This window comes from Battus philenor, unplaced genomic scaffold (genome assembly GCF_028537555.1).
Source record: "Battus philenor isolate CCGP_79_NKW_IND1 unplaced genomic scaffold, ilBatPhil1.0.hap1 SCAF_2, whole genome shotgun sequence".
Classification (NCBI taxonomy): Eukaryota; Metazoa; Arthropoda; class Insecta; order Lepidoptera; family Papilionidae; genus Battus; species Battus philenor.
In genome coordinates this window covers 5,050,779-5,075,370 of record NW_027181682.1, presented here as the reverse complement: position 1 = coordinate 5,075,370, position 24,592 = coordinate 5,050,779, and the positions used below count along the sequence as shown (strand labels likewise).

Sequence of the window (24,592 nt, the reverse complement as noted above, 5' to 3'; positions counted from 1 at the left end):
ACTAACACAAACTAGTTGTGTAAACAGAGTGCTTGTAATAATTTACCAAAAATGCTCTGAAAATATTAGTTAAAAATATAGTACGATGTGACATGGTAAATAATGAGTAGGAATTGGACCGTATCATTTTAAATCGTTTGGCAACGACTGAAGTTGTTGAATTTGACACCAGCTAACTTTAGAGGGTGATAGGTTATAGGCTTAAAAACATTAAAAGAGTAGACGTATAGCTCATTTTTTTGTCAATTAATGTACGATACATCCTATTTAAATATCAATGTTTTGAGAAATAATAAATAACGTAATGGTAATATAGTAAAAAAAAGCACTTCCAAAATTCTGATTTCTATATGTTAAAAATAAATATTGTTTACTATCTATTCGTTTAGACTTTGTATTGACAAAAGTTACTTGCCTGTCGCATTCCAATAGATAAAGTACATATTTCAGAGTAATCGCTTTATATAGAGTGATTAGGAACAGATGTAAAATGCACATGCACCTGTTTTAAGATTTTTTTACCTATAATCAATCAATCATTATGAATAATATAAAGATTCTGACAAACGAGTACAATGTTAGTACGAGTATTATAAGAAGTGCGGGTATTAATTATTATAACACAAATTAACAAAAGCAAAGCCGTCATCGCCAGTGTCGAGCGGAAACTGCTACGATTTGCTGGAGAGTCAATTTCAAAAGTTAATTACCGTTATTGCAATAACTGCAAAAGCTGATAATGGGCGGATGCGAGTTATTTTTTTTCTAACGCGTCCGTTTCCGGTTGCAACATAAATGTGCATATTGAATTAAAAAAAAATCTCATATCCCCTAACTGAATTTACACGATCCGGGGCACTAACGACATAAAATAACAATTATGGTGACACAGATCTTATCAGCGTAATTCGGTGCGCACAAAATTTCGTAGCGGCCGCGTAATAGCGGCAGCAGTTTTATTGTGTTATTTACACAAATAAAAACGTTTATTTTTACATTTTCCCAAAATTAAATATGGGCCAATTTGAGTCGGGAGCGGGAATTACGTCGTTAGTTGTAATTCGTGTGATTCGAGGGCGGCTCGTTGTGTGCGCGCCACACGGGCCGTTTGATATTCATGTGTTATTGCTTGTGTAATTTGTGTAATTACTCGCGGGAGGAAATCCTTGTTATTTTGTAATCAGCAGCGCGCACTAATGTGTCGCTCGACGTTCGCTTATCTGTCGCGTAACAATCGTCGTGTTTCATTAAAAAACATTTTATTCGAATGAGGACGACTTTGACGTTGTCACTTCGAACAAATTGCGTTCATTTGATTGTGCACAACAATCCATCAAGTTATTAAACGTTGTTATATTCTAAACAAACTCTTTTTTCATCGTTCTAACATATTGTAAACGTGATTCATTTATCTGTAAACATTTCCTTGTTTCTGTGATCATAAATTACACCGTGTAAAACATTTAATAAATAAATCTGAAATTTTGTTCCTCTTCTTAATTCATGAACCATTGGATATTTACATAATTTTAATAAAAATCAAACTTTAATTATTTTATTATTGATTTCTAATTATGGCATCTGTCACCAATATCATTGAATTTCTGAGTTAACTTACTAAGCCTAAACTTGCGTAAGGGAAAAATTGGGACCTAGTTTTCATGTGAGAAATGTACGAATCCGAAACTACTGAAAGTAAATCAAGGAAAAAGAAATTATTATTTTCTTACTCTTTTATGTATATAACCCTTCTTTGTGGATAATTAATTTATAGTAGCTAATCATGTTGAAAAATATAATATTATTTCTAAACAGTAACCACGATTATTGGTCCTGAACTGTCCGCATGCAGTTACTTCCCGCGATTCTTACTATCACGTCTGTCCACCTAATTGGGAACCCTCCACGCATCCTCCAGCTAGTCGTTGCCACTCGGCAACCTTTCGGCCCCAATAGTCGTCGTTTCCACTAGCGATGTGCTCCACTCGCTGCCATTTCATACGAGTAGATATTCGAACCACGTCGATAACATTAGTACTTCCACGATCTCTATATTTGTGATCCGATCTCGCAGAGAAACTCCGAGCATAGCATTCTCCATTGCTCTCTGAGTGATCTTGAGCCTTCTTATAAGGCACGCCGTGAGCGGCGACATCTCGGTAACTAATAAATTTATATATAAAAAATATTATTGCTGGAATTAAAGCCTTAAGAAAGTTTTCGTGCCAATTGTCATGAAAATAATTGTTAAAATACAACTATCACTAAAAGCAAACTTTATCAATTCCTACTTTAGTTACATGATTAGAGTAATATTTAGAAGAATTGTTGAGATTGGAAGCTGCATGATCATCAATATTACAGTCGTAAGATCTCCACTGATAGACATAGACCTCACCCGTAAATTATAAGGTTAAAGACACAAATCAATAAAAACAGAGATGGTCATTTTCAATGTGCATTTTAATAATACACCATTTAACAATACTTTGTCCGTTGAAAATTTCATTGAAGGCTTTCTTGAAAATACAGTACTTTCGACAATAACAAAGTATACATTTTCAGTTATTTGATTTTAGTTATTATTGTTTTCACTCTTTTAACTTTCTTGATGTTAGAACACCTTTTAAGAGTAGACATGGTTGCCTATCCTGTAACCTAAAATGAAGCACTGTTGTGCGATGTAATCCGATATACGTATATGTAATACGATATATATATATAATATACATGGTGATTGATTATAGCTGTAAAAGCTTGATTGTATGTATGCCAATACTTTCTGACAGTACAGAATTAATAATAATTTAATTTTAAAATGTGGAAATGATTTATCATTTATGTTACTATTAATTTTTGGATAGGGTGTACATGAATTCACAGCAAACAAGCTATTTTCCCACCCCTTTAAGACATACACCCATAACAAATTAACCTGTGTATGTATTACATAACATTTGTAATACAATCGTTTATTATACCACCTTATGTCTTTGTACAATAATGTAGAATTTAAAATGAAAATTACTAGAAAAACTAATGTACTTATAAATTACAAAGATTGTTAAACAATCACACAGGGAGCGTACAATTGCGCCAAATGTAGTTTTAATGGTTTTAATTACGTCATAAAGCAGAAAAATAATTGCTTACTATTATGTATAATTTTTTTAGATGTTGGATTTTTTTGTTATTTTGTTTCGAGTAATTTATACATTTATTTTATTTGCGTAAATTATATAGTTTTTTTTTTGTGACAGATGGTAACTGGTATTTTTAGATTTTGATGCTTTAAGCGAGCAGGGCGCAGAAGGCGTGTAGACTTAACCTTGTTTTTGGTCACTAAACACACTAACTACTGGACAGGGAAGCGACTGAGCTCTCAGACTTACTCTTCAATTGGGCGAACATTCCGAGGCCTTGTGCAAGGGCGCCCTAGTAGGTCTTCGGCTTGGACGGGTACACAGAACAATCACATTCAAAATCATCCGTCATCATTATTTTTCGGAATTAGGCTTTTTTTCTAAATAGTTATTGAACATAATTGTAAAAGTAAAAAAAATAAAACTATGCATAATATTTTAATATTAAGCATAGTTGTATAAATACTTTTTATCAAAGAAAGAAAGAACAAATATAATAATCATAAATGTAAATCTAATCAAATAATGTTTAATAAATTCATACATGATAGTTAATTGTATAAAAAAAATTATTTAAAAAAGGAGAAACTCTTCGCTTATATTTTGTTGTAGTGGCAATATATTAATTTGATTTTTAATTGCATTTGATAATATATTTGCTTATCACTCACAATCTCACCGAATCAGAAAATCAAAGTAATTTAAATGATTTGTGGTAATAGATGCACAGTTTGCGGCTCAGCTCAAATCACCCATTTGCACGCCGCATACTTAATTACAAGCAGTGGGCCGCAGCTAGGCTTTTGACACGGCAGACAAACGCATATATCGTGACTCCGACCAGTAAAGTCAGTTTGTTGATAAAGTCAATTAGCGGTATCGAAGTAGAGACCCGTATCAACTGATTCGGGCCCACCCTCGCGCCCGTCGTCGTATCACGGCACCGCCATTGGCCGAGTGTGCCCCAGGGGAGTGGCTTGGGCCCGCTACTTTTTTTTATTATTCATTTCCATGCCGTGCGTAAGCCACCGCGGACAGTCTGCTTTATTCTCTATCAGTCGATTGAAGGCGTCGGTGTGTCATAGTTTATTACTCTGTTGTGCTCAAGGCGTCACACTGTATCATGTAAATAGCATTGGAACTTTACGCCTATCGATGCGTGTTAGTCGACTGTTTTGAAAAAGTTTGCCGTCTCATTTAGGAACTCACATTGAAATCGGTAAGTGCTATTATTATAATCATCGATACATACTCGTATATTCCAACAAGTTTAACAACATTGTTAATATTTCAATCACGTGATAGTTTGTCTTAGAAGATAATTAAATTGGTTTTTAAAATCATGTACATGTTATTGTATTGGATTAAATGCAATAAAATAAGATGTACAATAAAATTAATTAAGCTTTTTAATGATAGTTTTACAAAAATAAACTTGATAATTTATATTCATTAAAATATTCTAATCTAAAATTAATGTACCCATAAAAGAAAATTATTAAAAAAAAATGAACTCTTACATTTGATTAAAAATGTAAACGAGGATTATAAATCATATAACGTCATTAAAATCGAAGAGATTTAATTAGTTAGTAATTTAAGCACACATTTCTTAATTAACTATTATACTAATCAAGTGTTAACGCTGGGAACATTGCTCTGTTCACGCGAGGACCGCAACTTCCATCAATCAAGTCTCGCAACAAGCCCGCTTGACGGCGGCCGTCATATTTTTTAAAGTCAAAAAAGGCATAATGTCTGATATTTTATACGCATTTGCATAATTAGGTGAATTTTATTGCTTTATTGAATTAGGGTCGATGTCAGGCTCAAAATTGAAAACAGCGGGGGCCCTTGTGTTGTTAATTTTGTTTATAGCTTGTATTATGGTCAGTTTTAAATGTTTCATATAAATATCTTAAACTCTATAAAAGCTGTTAGATTTGTTTGGGCCGACAACAATAGTGCGTTTGTGGTTATTGATCTTGCTTTATAGCGTTTTTATTGACCGTCGTTCCGTGCACACGTCAAGTGCCCCATTGATTAATTTTATATGATTATTATTCGTTCAATGTCAATTTATGGCTTGTAGATTAATGATATTGAGAAAATAGTTATATTCTTATTTAAATCTTCACTCACGTATGTATTAAAACTAAAGTATTTTTTTATTAGAAAGAAATTACTTTCAAACTCGTCTTTATATAAACTGTTATACCTAATTCTCAATTTTAAGTGACATTAACAAATCAAAAATTCAAAATTCTATTAAATATACATTTTAATTTAAAAAAAAAACGGAAGTTTCGTACATTATCTTTTAATTAACAGTAAGTAGATCGCAAGTTTAATTAAAACTACAATCAATTTAACGATTTAAGAGAACAATTTCCAAGAAAAACCTAAACTAATCAGTTTATTACTATAAAAATAAAAAAAAGTTGTAATTAAAACTTAAGTGTGAATTATACCACGCACAAGCTTTAGAGAAGCTTATCTACGAATGCGTATGATTTTTGGGCGGTCAAAGTATCTATTCTTAAATAAATTTCATTATCACCATACAAAATATCATTTCGTCTATTCTTTGCTGCATTTTTGGATTGGCAATTACAATCATTGTATTATAAACAGAATCGTGTACCATCATTTTATTTTATACTAGTTGTCAATGGATACGTTTTGTCCCCAGATGAATAAACAAACAATTAGTTTACAATCAAATGTAACGTTAAAGATTCTCAGAACTATTATTAAACTTTTATTTTTTCTATTGGAATGCGACCGTCCAATCATTTTGGGCAAAGCCTGCAGAGACAGATTCTATAATTACCCCAAAGACGCACACAGTAAGGTATAGGCCTCTCCTAATGATATTTAGGGGGGATATCGCTTGATAATCGCCACGTTTGGCAAGCGGGTTGGCGATCGCTGTGTGGTATTATGGTACGCAGAGAATACTGTTGCCCCTTCCATGTAAATTTGTTTGTACAGAGACAATTTGTTAGTAAGCGACAATTAATTTTAATATGTAGCAATCCGTAGTTTGAAAGCCGTTTTTCTTTATTATTATTACCATTTTTTATAATTTCTGAATACGTTCATTAATTGACAGAAAATGAGCACATCACATGTATATGACAATAATTACTACTTTCTGTGTGTTCATAATTTAAATACTGTAATAATTATTAAACTGTAGCGATATCTTCATTGCCATTAGAATCAATCTCACGTAACAACACCGCGCACTAAATTGAGTTCTCACATAACAATGGACTGTGGAATGAGTGATTCTGACCAATTTTTTACTAAAGGGTTGGCCGAACTCAATTTGATTAATATTACCAATTCCGATGAACCACCGTTCATTTTTTATATCCGTAAAGTTAGTACCCGAAATGGAAATCTTAAAGCGGGTCGGAGTTCTATGTTTATTGGTCAAAATGAACCCCTTGCGATGACTTGCGGATACCTCCAAAACGCGAGCAGCATTGTTGATTGTATTAGAGTTAATTAGATCTTAATTAACATTCTGATTTCTCATTACACGCTACTCGGCGCTACCATCGGCCTATGTAATAACAAAGTTAATACTCCGCGATCAGATCTTCTAATTTTTTTCCACCGATGTTTTTTTTTCTGTTCATTAGGTATTAAAATTAGGTTAGATTCATTCGCGATTGTCTTAACTGATTAGTGTCTAGATTAAAATAAAAAATAGCGGCGCTAAAGTTTTTAAGTATGAGATATGGAAAATAATTAACAATTGTTTTTATTTATAATTGTTTTAACTTAAGATTTGTTTGTTAAACTATCTACGGTTACCTGTTTGTGGGTTTTTATTACAAGAGGCACTGTAGATGGATTGCATATAGCCTATATCAGCTTCTGTGTATAGATAGACTTATATATAACTCTGCTATGATTCATAAAACACCATAACATAATTACTGAGAAAAATAAACATACTATTTTAGATATTGTAATCAAGAACGCAAAAATGCTCCTGCATTTGATGCAGTGGCGTACCTAGGGGGGGGCGGTGGGTGCGGTCCGCACCGGGCGGCACTTACCTTGGGGCGGCATTTTTTATATTTACTTATAGTTGTAAAAAGCAACTTTTTCATTTCAAATTTATTTTCTTTCTTGAATAATAAATAATTATTATAAGTTTAATATTTGATTTATATAAATTATGATTAACTTTAAGATTTCGAATACTATTCCTCGGTGTATATAAATGCATTTTAGTGTAAATTTTGGATTCTAATTCAAGAACAAGATAATAATTTTATTTTATTGTATTCATTAAAATTTGTTGAATTCATAAAAGGATCTTTACGACTTTGTTCGGCAATTTTTCCTAACTAAAATTTTTTGATGTCAGTTTATAAATGTCATTTCTTTTGAAAAGTTTGTATGATTACTTTGAAGTGATATATCAATATTTTTTTAAATCAAAAACCACTATTTGATTGACATATAATAGAAAGGGCGGCAAACTGGAGATCGCCCCGGGCGGCAAAAGTTTTAGGTACGCCACTGATTTGATGCTCGTTACTAAACTTGTTTTTGGAGAAAGCTATCCCCAGGATTTCTTTACAAAATTGAATAAGGTGTGAGGAGATCTGAAGACCAATGAAAGTTATAGACATAGCCTAGTTGCTTGGCAAGTTGAAATGGCAGTAGCAGGCCACCTGGTACGCAGAGTTGATGGCAGCTGGATTTTAAGAATATGAAATGGAAACCACAGAACAGCAAGAACAGAATAGGTCGTCCACCTACAAAGTAGACAGAAGACCTTGTTAAAGTCGTCGGACGTTAGTTTTAATATTGTAAAGCTACGGGGGAGACCAATTTACATCCAGCTAAGGATATCCTGCGGCTGAAATGAGGATTACGATGGTTAACTTTAATTTAAATGAATTAAACGAATTCATACACTATATAGTACTAAGCCTTGCACATTATAGTAGAAGAAACCGTTTCATATGCATGTACGTTTATTGTATATACTGGCAATAATCAGTTAACAAAAAAATTCGATGATTTGCGTATGAAAAATTACCACGGTAATATTTAATAGTCTTTCCAGAAATTTCTGATTTAATAACGTTAACAAACATTAACACAGAATTATTCAAGTAACCCAATTTTTTTTAAATTATCTGGAAAAGTACTTTTTTTAAATGTGCCCAATTATGTAAATTTCTTGGTAACTATGTTTCCTTGTATAATTGAACAGGTTGCAAGCGTTGGTATTATTTTTAATTGTACATGATACAGTAGCTTAACGTAATATATTTGTTTATAATGTTTAAAGGATTTTGGACCTTGCGGCGACACATTAAGGGGGTTGGTTTGACGTTATCAGGTAGCAGACAGACATCAGTCAAGGGACGGTAGAGTTGGACGTTGGTACTTCTTATCTGGAAGCTCGGGTGATATAATCCGAGACACCATTAACACTTAAGCCCATAACTAATGGACAAAAAAGTATAATCCCTCAATTTTAAGAGTTGTTGATAAACTCAGGCTTGCAATTTAGAAATACAATCGAAAAACCAAGGGCCGACGAAAATATTATCCGTAATATTGAAATAAAAAGAAGTTATTTTCAAACTATAATAATATAACTATAATATTATGCTAAATTAAGATATGTAGTAGGTTTTGTAATTTATATTTAAAAAATGTCAATATTTCATTTTTTTTAATTTTGTTAGATATTTTATTAGAAACAATCTTGATCTCGATCAAGTATACAACATTATGCATCATTATATAGATAAAGGCATTGCATATCTCACATTGTATACCTTCTACCGTATTTAAAAGGCATGAATGACAAAATTCCATAACAGAATAAAGTTTCTACGAAATTATTTGAAATTCAAAGGTATCTTAAACAGGAAAGTACTAAAGCGTAGATTAGTCATGTCTAATGGGCCGAGAGACAAAAAGTAAATCCGAGCAGGCGCCAGGCGTATCGTCATAAATCCTATTGTTATTATTCTAATTCTTCACCGCTTCGTCACCCAGCTAGGATGCATTTATATCTAGTTACGCTATTGCTTAGAATAATGAAAGCTTTTACTAATAATTTGTAATTAAGTTTGGCAATTGTGTCAGTCATTATTTAAAAAAAAAAACGATTGTTTAATATTTTATTCACTTTTGACGGAACTTAGCGAAGTGAAATTATGATTCCTAATCAACATTACATAAATATCTAAATATTATTGAATGTTATATTTTATAATCTTTATAGATAGTTATATTATGAAATGTCTATAACATGCAAAAACTATTCACTTTTTCCGACGTAGTTCAGAACCCAAGTAAGAAATAAATAACATTTGCATTCATCGATCAAATCAAACCATTTTTATTTGCGATCGATTATTCGTAAAATGAAAGTCGATGTTTTACCAGAGGTTGTGCTAATAACCCAGCAAAAAGTTGACAAGTACCGGAGGCAAACGAACTCGATACCGCTAACTCGATTGTAAAAAACTTTGCCTGTCAATGCATCGATTACTCGCTCTGCGGATTCGATCAATGGTTTATATTCCACTATCCACGACGAGACCGCTGAAGCGTTAAAATCTACTTCTTGATTGCTTTATTTAATTTAATTATTTTTTTTACTGACAACTAAATAGGAAATATTGTACCGTATCGCCATTAAATTTGTACTTTTTTACAACTCGTTATAACATCGTAAATTTCACATCTCAACATTGTTATTCAAACAACTGAGAGTGGGACAAAATTTCAAAAGCAAGTAACACACCAAATCTTGATCAATACATTTTTCATAAGGTTTATAACTTCGGCAAGATACAATAGTATTCTGGATTGATAGGAGCATACAAATCTATCTCTATCGTGGATTATGGATTAATTGAAACAATCGATTGATATCAATTAAAATTAAGTAGCAGATTTTCTGGTTTTCTACGTTGATAATAAGAAATATAAATACAAAACTATAACGATATTTTAGTCTCAATAATTTCGTCGCACGATTTCCCCCTGAATGAATGTTCGATTTAATAGTTACGTTGTTAATTATTAATTAATTGGAAACATTCCCCCGTGGTTATTAAAACTACCATGTTACTTTTACTTTAAGGCAAAGGGCTTGATTACCAAACTACTTACTTTGCTTTCGACGCGCTTTTAAGACTGGACATGATTTTAAGTTCAATTTTGTTTCTTACTGTTTAAATTACATTGATAATGCGTAAAAATGGCGATTACCGACGCGTGATGAGCAGATGCGACTGCAGGTGGCGTCATGCTCCATAGAGTCAGATGGCCATTACCGATTCACAATCCACTCAATGGTAAATTGGTTAGAACGTGCCACGATTTTCACTTATTTACGTTAAAATTGTTAACTCTGAGCATAGCTTCTGATTGTTTAATCAAATTGCTTATAGCTGTTAGTGCTTTTTCCAAAATCCATCGTATTCGTGTTCACTTTTTATCTCATATATTTCTTTAACTTTAAGCAAGTGTTGCTTTGTCATCAGTCGTCACTTTCAAAGACTTCGTAGCATGTTGTTAAGATATCCAAAATACCTCATAACATAACTTACCTGTCATGTATATGAGACAAAATCATTTTCCAATTCTATTATTATACCTAAATCAAACTCAAAAGAGGAAGTCAATTTACATATTATCATAAGGAATTTCAGACACTGTGACCTCGAGCCCAGAGTGATATGGTATAATTTCAGTTGCCGCATAAAACAAGAGATATAAGGGAGTATTTTAGGTCTCGTAACGCAATATACTTACTTAATCCACAACTTCTGTTTTATATTTTCGTTGATAATAAATTTAGCAATACAGCGCTATTAGTCTTCGAATACAATTATTTGAATTGTTGAAAATTACTTTACTTATGTAAAAATGTACTTAACATAAGAAATGTACTTAACATTTTAAACGATTTATTTATAAGCCTTTTGATAATCCCATTGTTGAAACGCAAGTCTTAGAAGCGAGAATATATGGGACATTATAACTACGGGGGCAAAGATGAATTTTCTAACGACTATCTTCTTCGCCATTAAGTTTAAAAATATGTAATGTATTAAATGTTTCTAATATATTACATATTTAAATATATATGTTAAATTTATATGTTTCTAATACATTACATAATTTAAATTATAATATAATTTTTTATCAGTTAACGATCTAAAATGTCAGAATATTATGTAAAATTTTATATCTGAGTTATTTCGTAACATGAATTCTTTCTTCATGACAAATTGAATGTTCTGTAATGATCATAAAGTTGACGAAATATATACAGCTTACAAAGGTCTATTCAGTGTTGAACTTAACCCAGGAACTGGGTACAAAATTGCCTAGTTCATTTTTCCAAACCTTCTAAATACAATTACGAATGTTAGTTAGTTCAAAGTATTCTGTTAAATTTTTAAGCTCGTCGTACCTTCTTAGAAAACAGTCTCACAATACTTTCCATTGTTAAAAAAGGTGTTTATGAAAAAGACCAACAAAAGCGAACAAAAACTTGGATTATCAAATTAATCAGGGACAAAACCTAACACAAAAGAAACAATCTAGTGTCAACCATTACAAGAACATCAAATCATGCCATGAACCGGAAAATAATGACCTGTGAGTAGCAATTATCTCAGGATTAGGATTAGTTCGTTAGAGTTTCTTTTTAAAATGGCTTACGCTTAGGGATATCTACCAGTGTCAGTTTAGTGAATACGTCAGTCTTTGACGAAAGTTACTTGAGACAAGTAGTGCAGTGAATACATAGTTATTTTAACTTTTAAAAATTGTTACTTAATATTAGTTTTATTTTTTAATGTTTTTGATTATAAGTTGCAGCTATTCAGTTAGTGTGATAAAAAAGAACGACGTTTTGGTAAGATACAAAATATAATTAATTATATCTAATGGCATTCGTGTTTTCATGGTTATATTGCTAAATATTTTATGAAGATTTAATTTTATTTCTTCGTGTGTTATTTAAATTATCAAATTTATGTATAATTTAAACAATAAATATGTTATAAAGATCTTTAATCGATTTAATTATACTTATTTGAGTTACATTCAATTAACTTTCAGTTAATTACTTTTTAAATTAACTTTGTGATTGATATTGGCACGGTTGAGAACTTTGTGATTTAAAAAAAAACACTACTAGTAGTCTTTGAATATATTTATGAGTTTTATATTTGCTTTGATTAATGAAATACGTATTATTTTAAGGCATTTCAAAACGATGAGTTTAATTATTAAGAAAATTAGTAAATTTTTAGAAAGAGTACGTTGTTTGGTTAAACGCAAGGATTTTTTAAATATTTATAGTGCTTTTTGATCTTGGATAAATTTAGTTGAATTTATTAAAAGTGCCGAAAAAAATAATTAGCTTTTAAACGTTGTTACATTCATTCTAGGCACTGTTGTTTTTGTGTGTGTTAGAGTCAAGACATTGTTAATATTTCAACTGTCAAGTTAATATCAATTATGCCATACATATTAATCATTTTAAAACAATTGAAGGCTTTCACATAAAAAATACTTAATCGGTATTTAACAACATAACAAAGAACGAATAAAACTTTATAAAAATCTACAATAACGCTTGCTGATGTGTTTAAAATTGTTGGTAATTTGCATTTGTTGTATTTCGCGGCGTAATTACATGATTCTGTTGCTTTTTATGTACATTTCATATGTAGTAATGGAGTTCAAATAAACATTTAAACATAGTTTTCCTTGATTGATTTAATCAATTTTTTTATGTAATCTAGTTTCACAATTATTGAGATTCTGTTATATATCTGTAATATAAAACGTAAAGAAATATAAATTGAACGGGAGCCGTTGGAAATCCAAATACGCGTGGAGAGCAGTCGTGCGTATCACGTAAGTTATTGCACCTTTTTGCAACCTACGAGTCGACTTTTTGAGTAAACACGTTGCATTCGAATCTAAACAAAATCACTGCAAAAAGCATATTTAACTTCTTAATTTTTTATTACAGTTAAAGCGTTTCAGGACAGTGAAAACAATTGAATCGTAAGTTCAAATATTTAAATTTCGTACAATTTTCGCAGGAAACTTTGGAATTCATAAATAACTTGTACATACAATGGTAAAAGAAACCATTTTAGGTATCTATAAGTTTAGCTTATCCTCTCGATCACACAAGCAAGTATAATCATCCATCTCACTCGCACATTCGTATTTTGAGATATTCACAAAACAAATATATTTTCCATAATTAGCGAACTCTTTCTTGTAACAATACTTATAATTAGCAATGTATAGTATACTAGCTATCCACTATTTGCTTCACATGGTGTAAAAATATTCTTGCCGAGTTTTATACCGTTTTTATAACGTTCTTCCTCTCAACTCTTCTTTTGAGTAGAATTTCGTAAAATTCATCTTCTACTCTGCGAAAAGAACATTTCTCCCAAATTAAAAGTCTAAGCCATTTAGTTCCAGAAATATCATTATGAGTCATTACGAATACGGAAATCTGCTATATGTATATATATAGTTTAGAAAAGAAATATTTTAGTGTTTTTCAATTAAATAAGCACTTTCTTATCTTATTTAATAATTGATAAAAAAGGTCATAAATAAAAAAAATATTCTTTAAGTAATCTAAAATTTGGAAACCATCAATAGAAAAACCGTGTATCCAACTGTAACCTTATTTAGAGGTCTAAGCAATAAACATCGTTATGACTTTTAAGTATGTATATTGCGTGTCTTATGTATACTTCAAAAAACAATAATGGATCTTATTTTCGTACTTCACTGCTATCTGTTTTGGGTTAATCTAGATGCCGACAAAATTTGGAAGGATTACTCTTAAATATATCTAGAGCAGTTTATAAATATAATATAGAAACTTTTATTAAATGTGAAATGTTAACAACTATGAAATGGAGGACGGTCTATTGAAGAAGCTTACGTAATGTGCTTAAAATATTTAGCAAAAAAGTTAGTATCCATTATCTGAACATATTACATAAGAAATTTTCACATATCTACTGACTAATCACGATATCTCGGGAACTTATGATACCTCTGGATCTCTCATCATCTCAGAAAGGATTTTACGAAACTTTCACGGCAAGAAGTTAAGAAGGGTTCATTAAAAAGTACATATTTTCAAATAATGACTATAAAATTTGTCCAGAATATTAGTTTTGGCATGTACCAAGTTTCCAAGGAAGAATTTTATGAAATGACATCCACCAAAGACAATGATTTAAGCTTTGTTATTCAAATATTTGGCTGTTTTTGACGATAATTTTGTCAACCCTTATGTTAGCCGAGATAACATTCACGATAGTCCAGTACTTTAAGTGCTAACTGACTTATTTTTAACCGCTGTGATGTTATATTTTTGCTCGCACCACACAAAGGTTGTAAGAAAGGCGACGTGTGCGTATTGCAATTTAGATGAGGAAATGCGATACTGTGGTTAATTGTGCCTGACGTACGCTGGGCCCCGTCTGCGGGTCAGCGATAATTATATTAATATCGAACTGTGTATCAACAATACGTAATTCTGTTGTAATAATGGACTTTATTCGTAATATTCTTTTAAATGAATGTGCATTTGCAATTACGGCGATTACGTTCGCGCAATCTATAATTAGGTTATACAGATATGTAACTTTAAACTGATTAAAATTAAAAATAGAGATTAAAATTCAATTATAAATATGTCCGGTTTTGAATATAGCCACAATTGTTAATTAATATTTTGATTGTTACAACATTATTACAATTGCAATATTAATGTTTATTGTATACAAAGTTACTATTTTTTTATATAATAAGAACCATTTTTTGTCGACACTAATTATCTGTTTATTAACTAGTATTATCTATGTCAGTAAATGTCTATATGTGAAGGTAGAGTCTAATGGCTTCGACTTTATATCGCAAGTTCGATATCCTATAGGTGCATATTTTTTTCTAAATAAACCACAAACGATTAAGGAACATTGTGAGGAAATAAATATAAGCTAGGACCAAAGACAATAATAATGTGACATTTGATTATCCTTACTGTGTGATTATTGCGTATCCTTTATTTGAGTAGTCTTATCTTGAGTAAGTCCACATCGACCTCCTCAGAATCAAAACTACTCTATGCTCATTACGTTGCCAACGACTCTTTAGTTATTTAGACCAAATTGTTCGTGGATATCTTTAGTAAACTAGTGGTCATATAGAATGTCATCGTCTTCGTCGTCGTTTCCTTAAGATATCAATTGGGATAATCGCCACGCTTGGCGGGCGGATTGGCGATTGCAGTGTGGTATTATGGTACGCAGAGGACGCTGCTGCCTATCCTCTGGATACTTGTATATGAGCAGTGACAATCCTATATAATCAATGCACAAAGTGTGAATTATATGAGATTGCATCACGGAAATTGAACCCGCGTCCTACGATTGCAAGTCAAAGTCCTCCGCTGTTCGTATGGAGAAAAGTAGAAGACACGATGGAACGGAAACAGCTGGTCATTGATATCTTCATGGCGTTTTAATTAATATCTATATTATTAGGAATCGATTAAGATTTGCAGATCATAAAATATAAGAAGAAGCACACATTTTATGTTCAATCTGGTCTTTATTTTAAATCTCGCTTTATTTCATTTGTAAACACATTTCTAGTGGCTACAATATGGTATTTAAATCGAATTTCGATCCATATATCCATCGGAACTATAAATATTTTTATAGACAACTTTTTATTTATTTATATCATTTACCAATAATTCTATTTTATTTATTTGAATCTATATATATAATCTATAATTTAATTATACATAAATTTAAATCCTGATGATGTGTTCAAGTTTTCACCATAATTTCAGCTAGAGGGCTTCCACTGCTAGAAGTAGGTCTCCCCCACAGATTTCCAGTAACAGTGGTTCTCAGCGGTTCCAATGTCTTCCAGCGTCCTAAACAAGAACGTTTATCCCACTGGTGGGATTCTTACACTGCGCATGTTCAGCTTTCAATTTAAAATTTATTATTTGTTGCAGGTTGATCTTGAAAATATATATTAAATTTGAAGATACAATGGGCGTATCAGAAGCGGGTTGTTCTACTAGCACGGACCTGTCTCTCATCGAGCCTGAACGTCCAGCTTCAGGTAGCGGTGACGACGAGGACATCCCACGCAGGAAACAAAGACGCTATAGGACTACGTTCACGAGCTACCAGCTAGATGAGCTGGAAAAAGCCTTTGGGAGGACACACTATCCTGATGTGTTTTCGAGGTATGTATTTCGAGTTTCTTACTTTAGAGTATCATCTAGAAATAATTTGAGTCTACTGGGAAGCAATTATATTTACTTCATCGCTGGTAGAATCATTCAGTTTTTATATATGTCGAAGAATATCTTATCAAATTACTCGTTAAAATATTTATTATTATATAAAATAAATAAATAAAAAACTTTTGTTACAGGGAAGAACTGGCCTTGAAAATAGGGTTGACCGAAGCCAGAATACAGGTAAGGAAATCTAATATCGATAATTTTGTTAGCTATTTCCAATTTGCGCAGTTTATTTCTTTTTTCCTTTATATTTTACCCTTGTTGTGAGTAGGAATATGAGATTGTACTTTAATGGTTATAAAACTTGTTTTGATTTTTACAAAACTTGATTCTAGTCTTTATTCTTAAAATTATTCAAAACATCTATTTTCATAATTTCAGCCGTAGGGCGTCCACAACTGGATATAGGCCACCCCTATTAATTTCCAATAGGAACTGTTGGAATCTGCTTGCGTTCAGAAATATTATTAAAGTTATATTATTGTAATATTAACATTAAAAAAGTTATCATGTCATCCTAATGTCACCATTTACACCATTTACACACGATCTGAGGTCGAAACTCCTTTCATGACATATTTACGTAATGTTCTCCGGATTCCCGTGTAAAGTGTAATTGCGGACAAAATCTTGCCCACTTCATTCCAAAAGTCCAGGTATAATAAGCGATAAAATGTTATGACACAAAAACACAGGCGGCCCGCGAAATAACGAAGTCCGACGTGAACGGCGTACGTGAGCGAATTCGCGCGCGTCTGTAAATGGCTTAATCAATGTACATAATTAAATTGTTAACGAAGAAAAAAAAATTACAAGCGAAAAAGGCGTTTCACTTTTTCCAAAGCGTTACATAAGCCGGTGACATGGCACTTGTGTTTCTTACAACGTTTATGTAAATCTAGTTTATTCAATGTACATTTTCACATTAATAATGTTAAGTATCTGTTTTTGTCGTTACACTCTGTGGCAAAAATTGACTGGAAAAATTTAAGTTTTTTTCACGGATTTCCCAAAGTTTATAGTTTCATACAAAGAAAAATGAATACGGTTAATATTTATAACGAAATCATTCTGCTTTTATACAAATACATAAAAGTGATATTTTATTTATGAAAATATATAGGTAATAATCAGGTTCTTGCATATTTTTCTACTAACATGAGTTCTCTTACCAAAGTTATTATATTATACGAATATTTGTTACTTACAGTATTATTCACTTTTGTTTAAGTCAGATATTCAGCAATGGTTACACTTAATATAGTACTCGATTTGTGATACACTTCAAGCACATAAACCTCTACACATTTATCAAAATTAGAGATTCAAATCAAAACGACAATAATACATCCACAATAATTATAAACACAACACATTTGAAAAGAAATTGCACAACAAAAAACTACTGCAGGTCTTTAAACAAAATAATTATAAAAGAAAAGAAATAAACATACCCACCATATCCATTATAACTAATATAGTTGATCTATATTAGTTATAATGGGTATGGTTAAACATTTTTTTTGTTATATCAAGTACTATACGATGTATGATTATCTTGTAGATTAAAATTGGCAAAACTAAAGGGCATTTCGATTAATAACAACATTACAAAGACCGTTTTAACTCTATAGACAATTGTTTTGTAAGTAATTGTTGAAATATTTTTTAAGTTTATTTAAAATATACGTTTAAACTGTAGTAACGTTACAATCATGATTTTTTTAATGTTATTCGAAAGATTCCTTTAATATTAAATGTCATTTTTAATAACTGTTAATTATGCATCTTAAAATTAAATTAAATTCAGAATAAAAAGCAATCATTTTTTACTGTATTGCTTCAGTTTCGTTATAACGACATGCATAATCATTAGGTTTCTCATTGCCAATTAAAACATGACTTGATTTTTTGAGATACTTTCACACAGAAGTTAAAATATTTTCAATTAAATTTGTCTTTTTCCAATAATTGAAAAACGATAATATTTTTTTTATTTTAGATACACAAAACGTCTATTCTGTTTTGTATGTCATACGTTAATTTTTATGAAGTTATCGTCGTCGAACTAGAAAATAATAAAAAATAATTTGTTTTTAACAAGTTATTGATATTATCTTTGGTTAATTAAACATAAATACGAGTCAAATGTGTGAAACCTAATTGACTTTCAAAAATTAAGTTTGTTATAATAAATTTTTACATAATTAACGTTTCGCCAATACATCTGTCGCATTCATTGAAAACATTCAATTAAGCAGTCAAAAAAGTTCGAATTAAAATTTATAGTACCGATTACATTGGTCGTTAAATAAAAACGATAAACATTTCTTGCTTTTATAAAGTCCTACTTCGTATATGGAACACGGTATCTATTATTACTCGTACCAGCTTATGAGGTGTGGAAGGTAAGAACTGGTGTAATAAAAATAGTGTAAAGCACCTACTACGTGTCAAAACACCAATGTATGTCTTTTTATGGTTAACATGGTACATTTTCATATTTTTTTAGATTAATGGATGTTTTCTTTTTGAAGTTGCGACTTAAGCGTTCTCTTAAAAAGAAAGTATAATCATTAACGAGAGCTATCAAGCAATAAATTTGGAAATGTAATCTAACAAAAATTTGTTAAAAACTCCTACTATATTGTTTAAGTAAGAGCGTTTGGGAAAGTGAAGATAGTTAAATAGTTAAAATAGCTTGAAGTCGCTGGAAGCGGGCAGCGCGGAACCAGTCATTGTGATGATCTTTGGGGTAGGCTTATGACTTGCAGTGATGTCTGTCGGGTGATGTGTTCATGATGATGATGAGAAAGTGAACACAAAGTCGTTTCTTTGCTAACTAAATAAATCACCTTATAATATCAACAAGTTTTGGTGATTACTGTAAATAATACCTATTTTTGGAGATATCGCTTTTATTTTTTCGTTCAAAACTGTGTATTATGATACAAACACTAGTAGATACAATTGAAATTCAAGTAACATATAAATTATTAAATTCTTTGGTGTGTTTGTGGATGTACTTATGTGTGTGTAAGTTTGTGCAAAGTGTAAAAGGATTGTTGTACGCGTGTGGGCTTTTCGCACATCTCGTATGTAGGTTTATTTTAAATTGATTAATGTGATAATAGCGAAGCTCAGTTTGATTCTAATTATTTTTAAATTTGATGCCTCTGCCAGTCTTTTCAGATATATAGAAATTATCGCTATAAATCAGTTAAAGAGGAAAACAAATATGAGTCAAATCATTTCATTCTCTTTTGAATCTCATCACACTCTTATTTTTTATCACTGATGGTCGTATCTGTTTTAAAATGACTTAACGGAATAGATGAAGTTGTTTGCCCGTTTTCCTATCTTCTACTTTCAAAAGGACGGTAATATTAAAGTTATGGACTTAACTTGATTATACCAGCAGATAGGTTTCATTAATGGTACATTTTTAATATAAATATCTTTCCAATTAGGTCTAACTATAGGCTAGTTTCTTCATAAAATATTCCTTTATCGTTTGTTAACAATGACAATGTTATATCATTCAAAGCGTGCGCTTTTGATGAATCAAACCGCTAACCAAGGATCGCAATCACACCATTTGCCCTTAGCGTTGTCCTGGGAAAAAAATCTTATTTAAGTTTATTTTTTTTTGTTAATATTTGTTTTGTTCTTTTTTGAAACCTAACATAATTCAAACACACAAATTCACTGAGTACAAACTCCTATAGGAGAAAAAAGAATATATTTTTTCAATCATTTCTCATAGAGATAGCTTATGTTATCCGAATATTAAATTGAAAGGAAGCCTAATATATTATAAATAGGTGTAAGTAAAGTTTTGCTATTAAGTCAAAATCTGAACTATTAAGATGACGCAGCAAAATCGGTGAAACTATTTATATAATTAAAGAGATAACACAAACTTCACACTATCACATTAACGTACATATAAATATTAAACGTATATGTGACTCAAGTTATAATTTTTTATATATTAAAACACAATTTTAAACTTGAGCTTAATTTTTTTGTTGTAAATGTAGTTAGTACATTCCAAGTTGTAATTTAATTATATCGCTATTTAAAGAGAAGAACGTTGACAGCAGTAATACAGCTCATTGCTGGCACAATAGCCGTAATAGAATTGAATAACCCGTAATTTTTGAAAAAATTAACAATATTTAAAAATAAAGTAAAATCTTTTTCTCAGTGGCTGCGGCTATGGTCGAGTAGACCACTGTATAATATCGTCTGTTTTCCGTTTCAGTTTCAGAATAAAAAAGTAGTTATTTTCAGTAAAGTTATATTATTCGAAGAAATATCACAGATTAAATAACATTGCAACATTATAATTGATATACCGACTAATCAATTTTACATTGTTGCACATAAATTAATGACTTCGGCTTAAATTGTGAACACAACATTGCCTTTATAGCTTGACACTTATAACAAAGTAATTAGCTGACAGTTTGTGTAATTTTATTAGTCGTTAGTCGGTGCTAAAGACACGATGTCATAAAATATTATATATGTCGGAATTAAGTTGTAGTGAGAGGTATTAAAATATTATGAGATGCATGCGCAAGTTTTACCTGGGACATATTGCGTCTAATTGTTTCTATATATCTCCATTTTCACTTAAATATACAACTCTTAGCGACTTTCTTATTAAGGATTCACGATATATGCTATTGTTATTGCATATAAAAATTTGAATTATATTGCCAAAATAAAAAAAATCATCTTCATTTCATAACTGGAAATAGGTTCCCCTATTCCCCTTAGATTTTTAATAAGATCGCTAGGAAACGACCTGCATCAGGCGTCTTCCGACAACCTTAACATGGTCAGTAAATATTATAGTAACTGTTATTTCTGTTATAAAAATATCTCAAATATTTCGTTTAATAATGGCTACTCTTTAGACATTTATTCAAATGTTGAGCGAAAAAACAATTCAACACGAACAAATCTAAAGCGGATAGATATACTCTAGTTAGTCTTTCAATGAAATATTATTTAATGATATAGATGGAATGGAAGATTTTATAAAAAGCCACCATGTACTATCATTACAACGGGTTAGTTTATATTCAACATTAAATCAATGGAAAAATTAAAAACAGAAAAAAGTAAGAAATTTGTGAAATGAAGTACCTATTAGACTTGCCTTTCATTCTCTACCAACCTAGAGTAGTGCAGAAATAATAAGAAGGCAGACGTGTAAAAATTTAAGGAAAGTTTTACATTAAATACAAACATTTATAACATCTATACATACAATACATAAAAGATTTCCTCTTATGTACTGACTCATCACTACCTATATCTTTAAAACCAAAAGCATTAGATACATAAAATTTGGCAGGAATATACATTTTTCCAAATAAAAGTTAGCTGTGAATGGATTTTATGAAATTCCAGCCCGCAAGGAGCTTGAGAAGGCACTCATAAGTTCGCGGAGCGGTTTGGTTACAGTTAACTTCATATACAAGACTAATACGTTATTATTACGGTATAATGTCTTTCGGTCTATCAAAATGAGAGAACATAACAAAATAATTTAAAGTATTTTGATTTCTACATAGGTATGGTTTCAAAACCGACGCGCTAAGTGGAGGAAGCAAGAAAAGGTGGGTCCCCACGCGCACCCGTACAGCGGATACTTGAGCGGGACGCAGCCGTTACCGACCTCCGCCACTCTGCCCCCACCTCCGCACCCTCTGTCGCAGCTAGGCTTTGGATTAAGGAAGCCATTTGACAGCGCACTGGCTTCTTTCAGGTAAAACTAGTAGCCAAACCAATACATTGACAGACTGAATAGAAAGTTAACATATAATTTGAAAATCTTGTGATCGGGTAGTTAATTTTGATTATAACATATCAATCTATTCTTTAAATTTGTATGTAAATTGTGTAATAAACAATGAGCCAAAACTTACTTGAAATTATCGAATACAAATTTTCTCGTTAAAATTTTAGATGCATGTAAAAAATTTATATCGATTACAGTAAACCGTAATATCCTTTTAATGCTATAGCAGACTATTTATACAGAAATTAGACAACGAAAAGTGTAAATGGAAAAGGTTTCATGACGAGGTAATATATGTGTTGTTATTGTCTAAATGTTTTATATGTTGGTAGAATATTTTTTGTTACGCCAATAAACTTCTGCCATTGAGTGATAGGAAACTCTATTCATTTAATTAAATTTTGATAAGCAGATTTTAATTCAGCATAGTAAATATAAAAAAATAAATGTTAACAAGTATGTTCACGTTATGTTTCTTTTAACAGATACGCCAGCAGTCCTTTGTTCGGGGCGCAGTACTTGCCGACGCTGTCTCGTCCACCGATCTTCGGCGCCCCGCTTTACGCTACATCTCCGGCGCACTTTCACTCGCTGTTTGCGAACTTAACCGCTCCCGAACCGCCTCGGCTCTCCCCCGAACTAACCCGACTATCGTCCGAGACTTCTCGTTCCCCCGCACCGTCCATCTCACCTCCAATATCGCCTGGGAGCGAACCGGTGCCTCCGCAAATGGCAGTGGATGATGTAAGAACATCTAGTATCGCAGCCTTGAGATTAGCAGCCCGGGAACACGAGATAAGATTAGAGTTGTTGCGTCAGAGAGCAGATTTGATTTGTTGATTTTAGCTATTATAATCATGTTTACTTAAAGTTTGATTAAGTTTGTAGCCTAAACTTAATCGCCCAATAACAGTTTCTTTTCTTGACGCAATGTACAACTTTAATGTTTCTCAATTGACTGCAAATATATTTAAAACGTGGCCGTTCGTAGGCTTCATTGTGCAGACGTCTTACGGTGCAGTATTTTGTGTTTTTATGTGATCGAGAGGATAGGCGATATCCATAGACATTAGGAACCTAAATATTTATGTTTAATTATAGTTTAAAATGTTTGTATATTCCGTCCATGTGTACTTAAGTAATTGTTCGAATAAATAAATATATTTTAATATTTAACTGGCTTATTATTTTTCATATAAAATACGCTGCAATATTACTTTGAAATAAATAAAAAATCTTACGCATTAATTTATTGGAGTGTCATTAGAGATAAATTACTGCTAGATTCTTCTGTTTTATTTGATAACTTACTTGTTAGAGTTGACAATTTAAAAAAAAAACCACTAATAGATCTTAAAAGCAAAAGTTTTATGATGCTCCATAAGAAACCGCGGAGGTTTTATTTTTTACTTTTTTTGAAGTTCAAATTATGTTAATCACCAAAAATAGTTACAACTAAATTATGAATTAATTTTATACATAAAAAGTCTATGTAAATAATACTCAATTTGTCAATGAATAATACATAGTTGACAACCAAGTAAATAACACTTAAAAACAATTACTCATGTTTTGGGTTAATACAATTAATTAATAGTATTTTACTTAATAATAATGATCATCATAATTTTAGACGTAGCACGCCAACTGCTAGACACAGGCCATTTCCAAGGATTTCCAATAGGACCAGTATAGCGGTCTGCGTCCAGGGTCATCCGACTTTAACATGGTCGTCTGTCTACCTTGTGGGACATCTTTTCCTGGGCTTCTCGGTGGTCCCCACGAACCAGAATCTCAATGCCCCAGCAGCATTTTCACTTCAACTTAGGCAAGTTCTCTGGATAATCCGGCTACTTTGTTTCCCCTACGGATCTCCACATTACTGATTCGTACATACATTTACTTTTACTTATAATTATTTAAAAATTAAAACAGCATTTCCTTACTTATGCAGTTTTGTAAAAGATTACATATATATTATATTTATACGTTAGTATTTTCTTCTCGAAATTAACGTAACTGCTATATTCTTTCCCACCGATCGCGGATGTAATTATCTACCTAGAGAGATTGTCTTATATAGTAATATTTATCATTGGCCACTGAATAGAGAGAGAAATCATTTTCTTCATCATTGACTAACCCGATGACAGTTACAGCTTGACTGTATTTAAAAATGGCCGTGTGCTGAAGATTCTGATCCTATACGTTTCAATAAAAGATTTTTAATGGCGCGTGAAA

General features: G+C 31.5%; 1 protein-coding gene across 1 annotated transcript; it reads left to right on the top strand.

Moving 5' to 3' along the window:
- The first annotated feature begins 4,211 nt into the window (after positions 1–4,211).
- LOC137922250 (homeobox protein aristaless-like) lies at positions 4,212–23,210 on the top strand. The gene is made up of 5 exons (XM_068765201.1): positions 4,212–4,362; positions 16,237–16,473; positions 16,665–16,710; positions 22,125–22,318; positions 22,837–23,210. The coding sequence occupies exons 2-5, from the start codon at positions 16,274–16,276 to the stop codon at positions 23,189–23,191; spliced, it is 795 nt and encodes a 264-aa protein (XP_068621302.1). The 5' UTR covers positions 4,212–4,362; positions 16,237–16,273; the 3' UTR covers positions 23,192–23,210.
- The last annotated feature ends 1,382 nt before the right edge of the window (positions 23,211–24,592 follow it).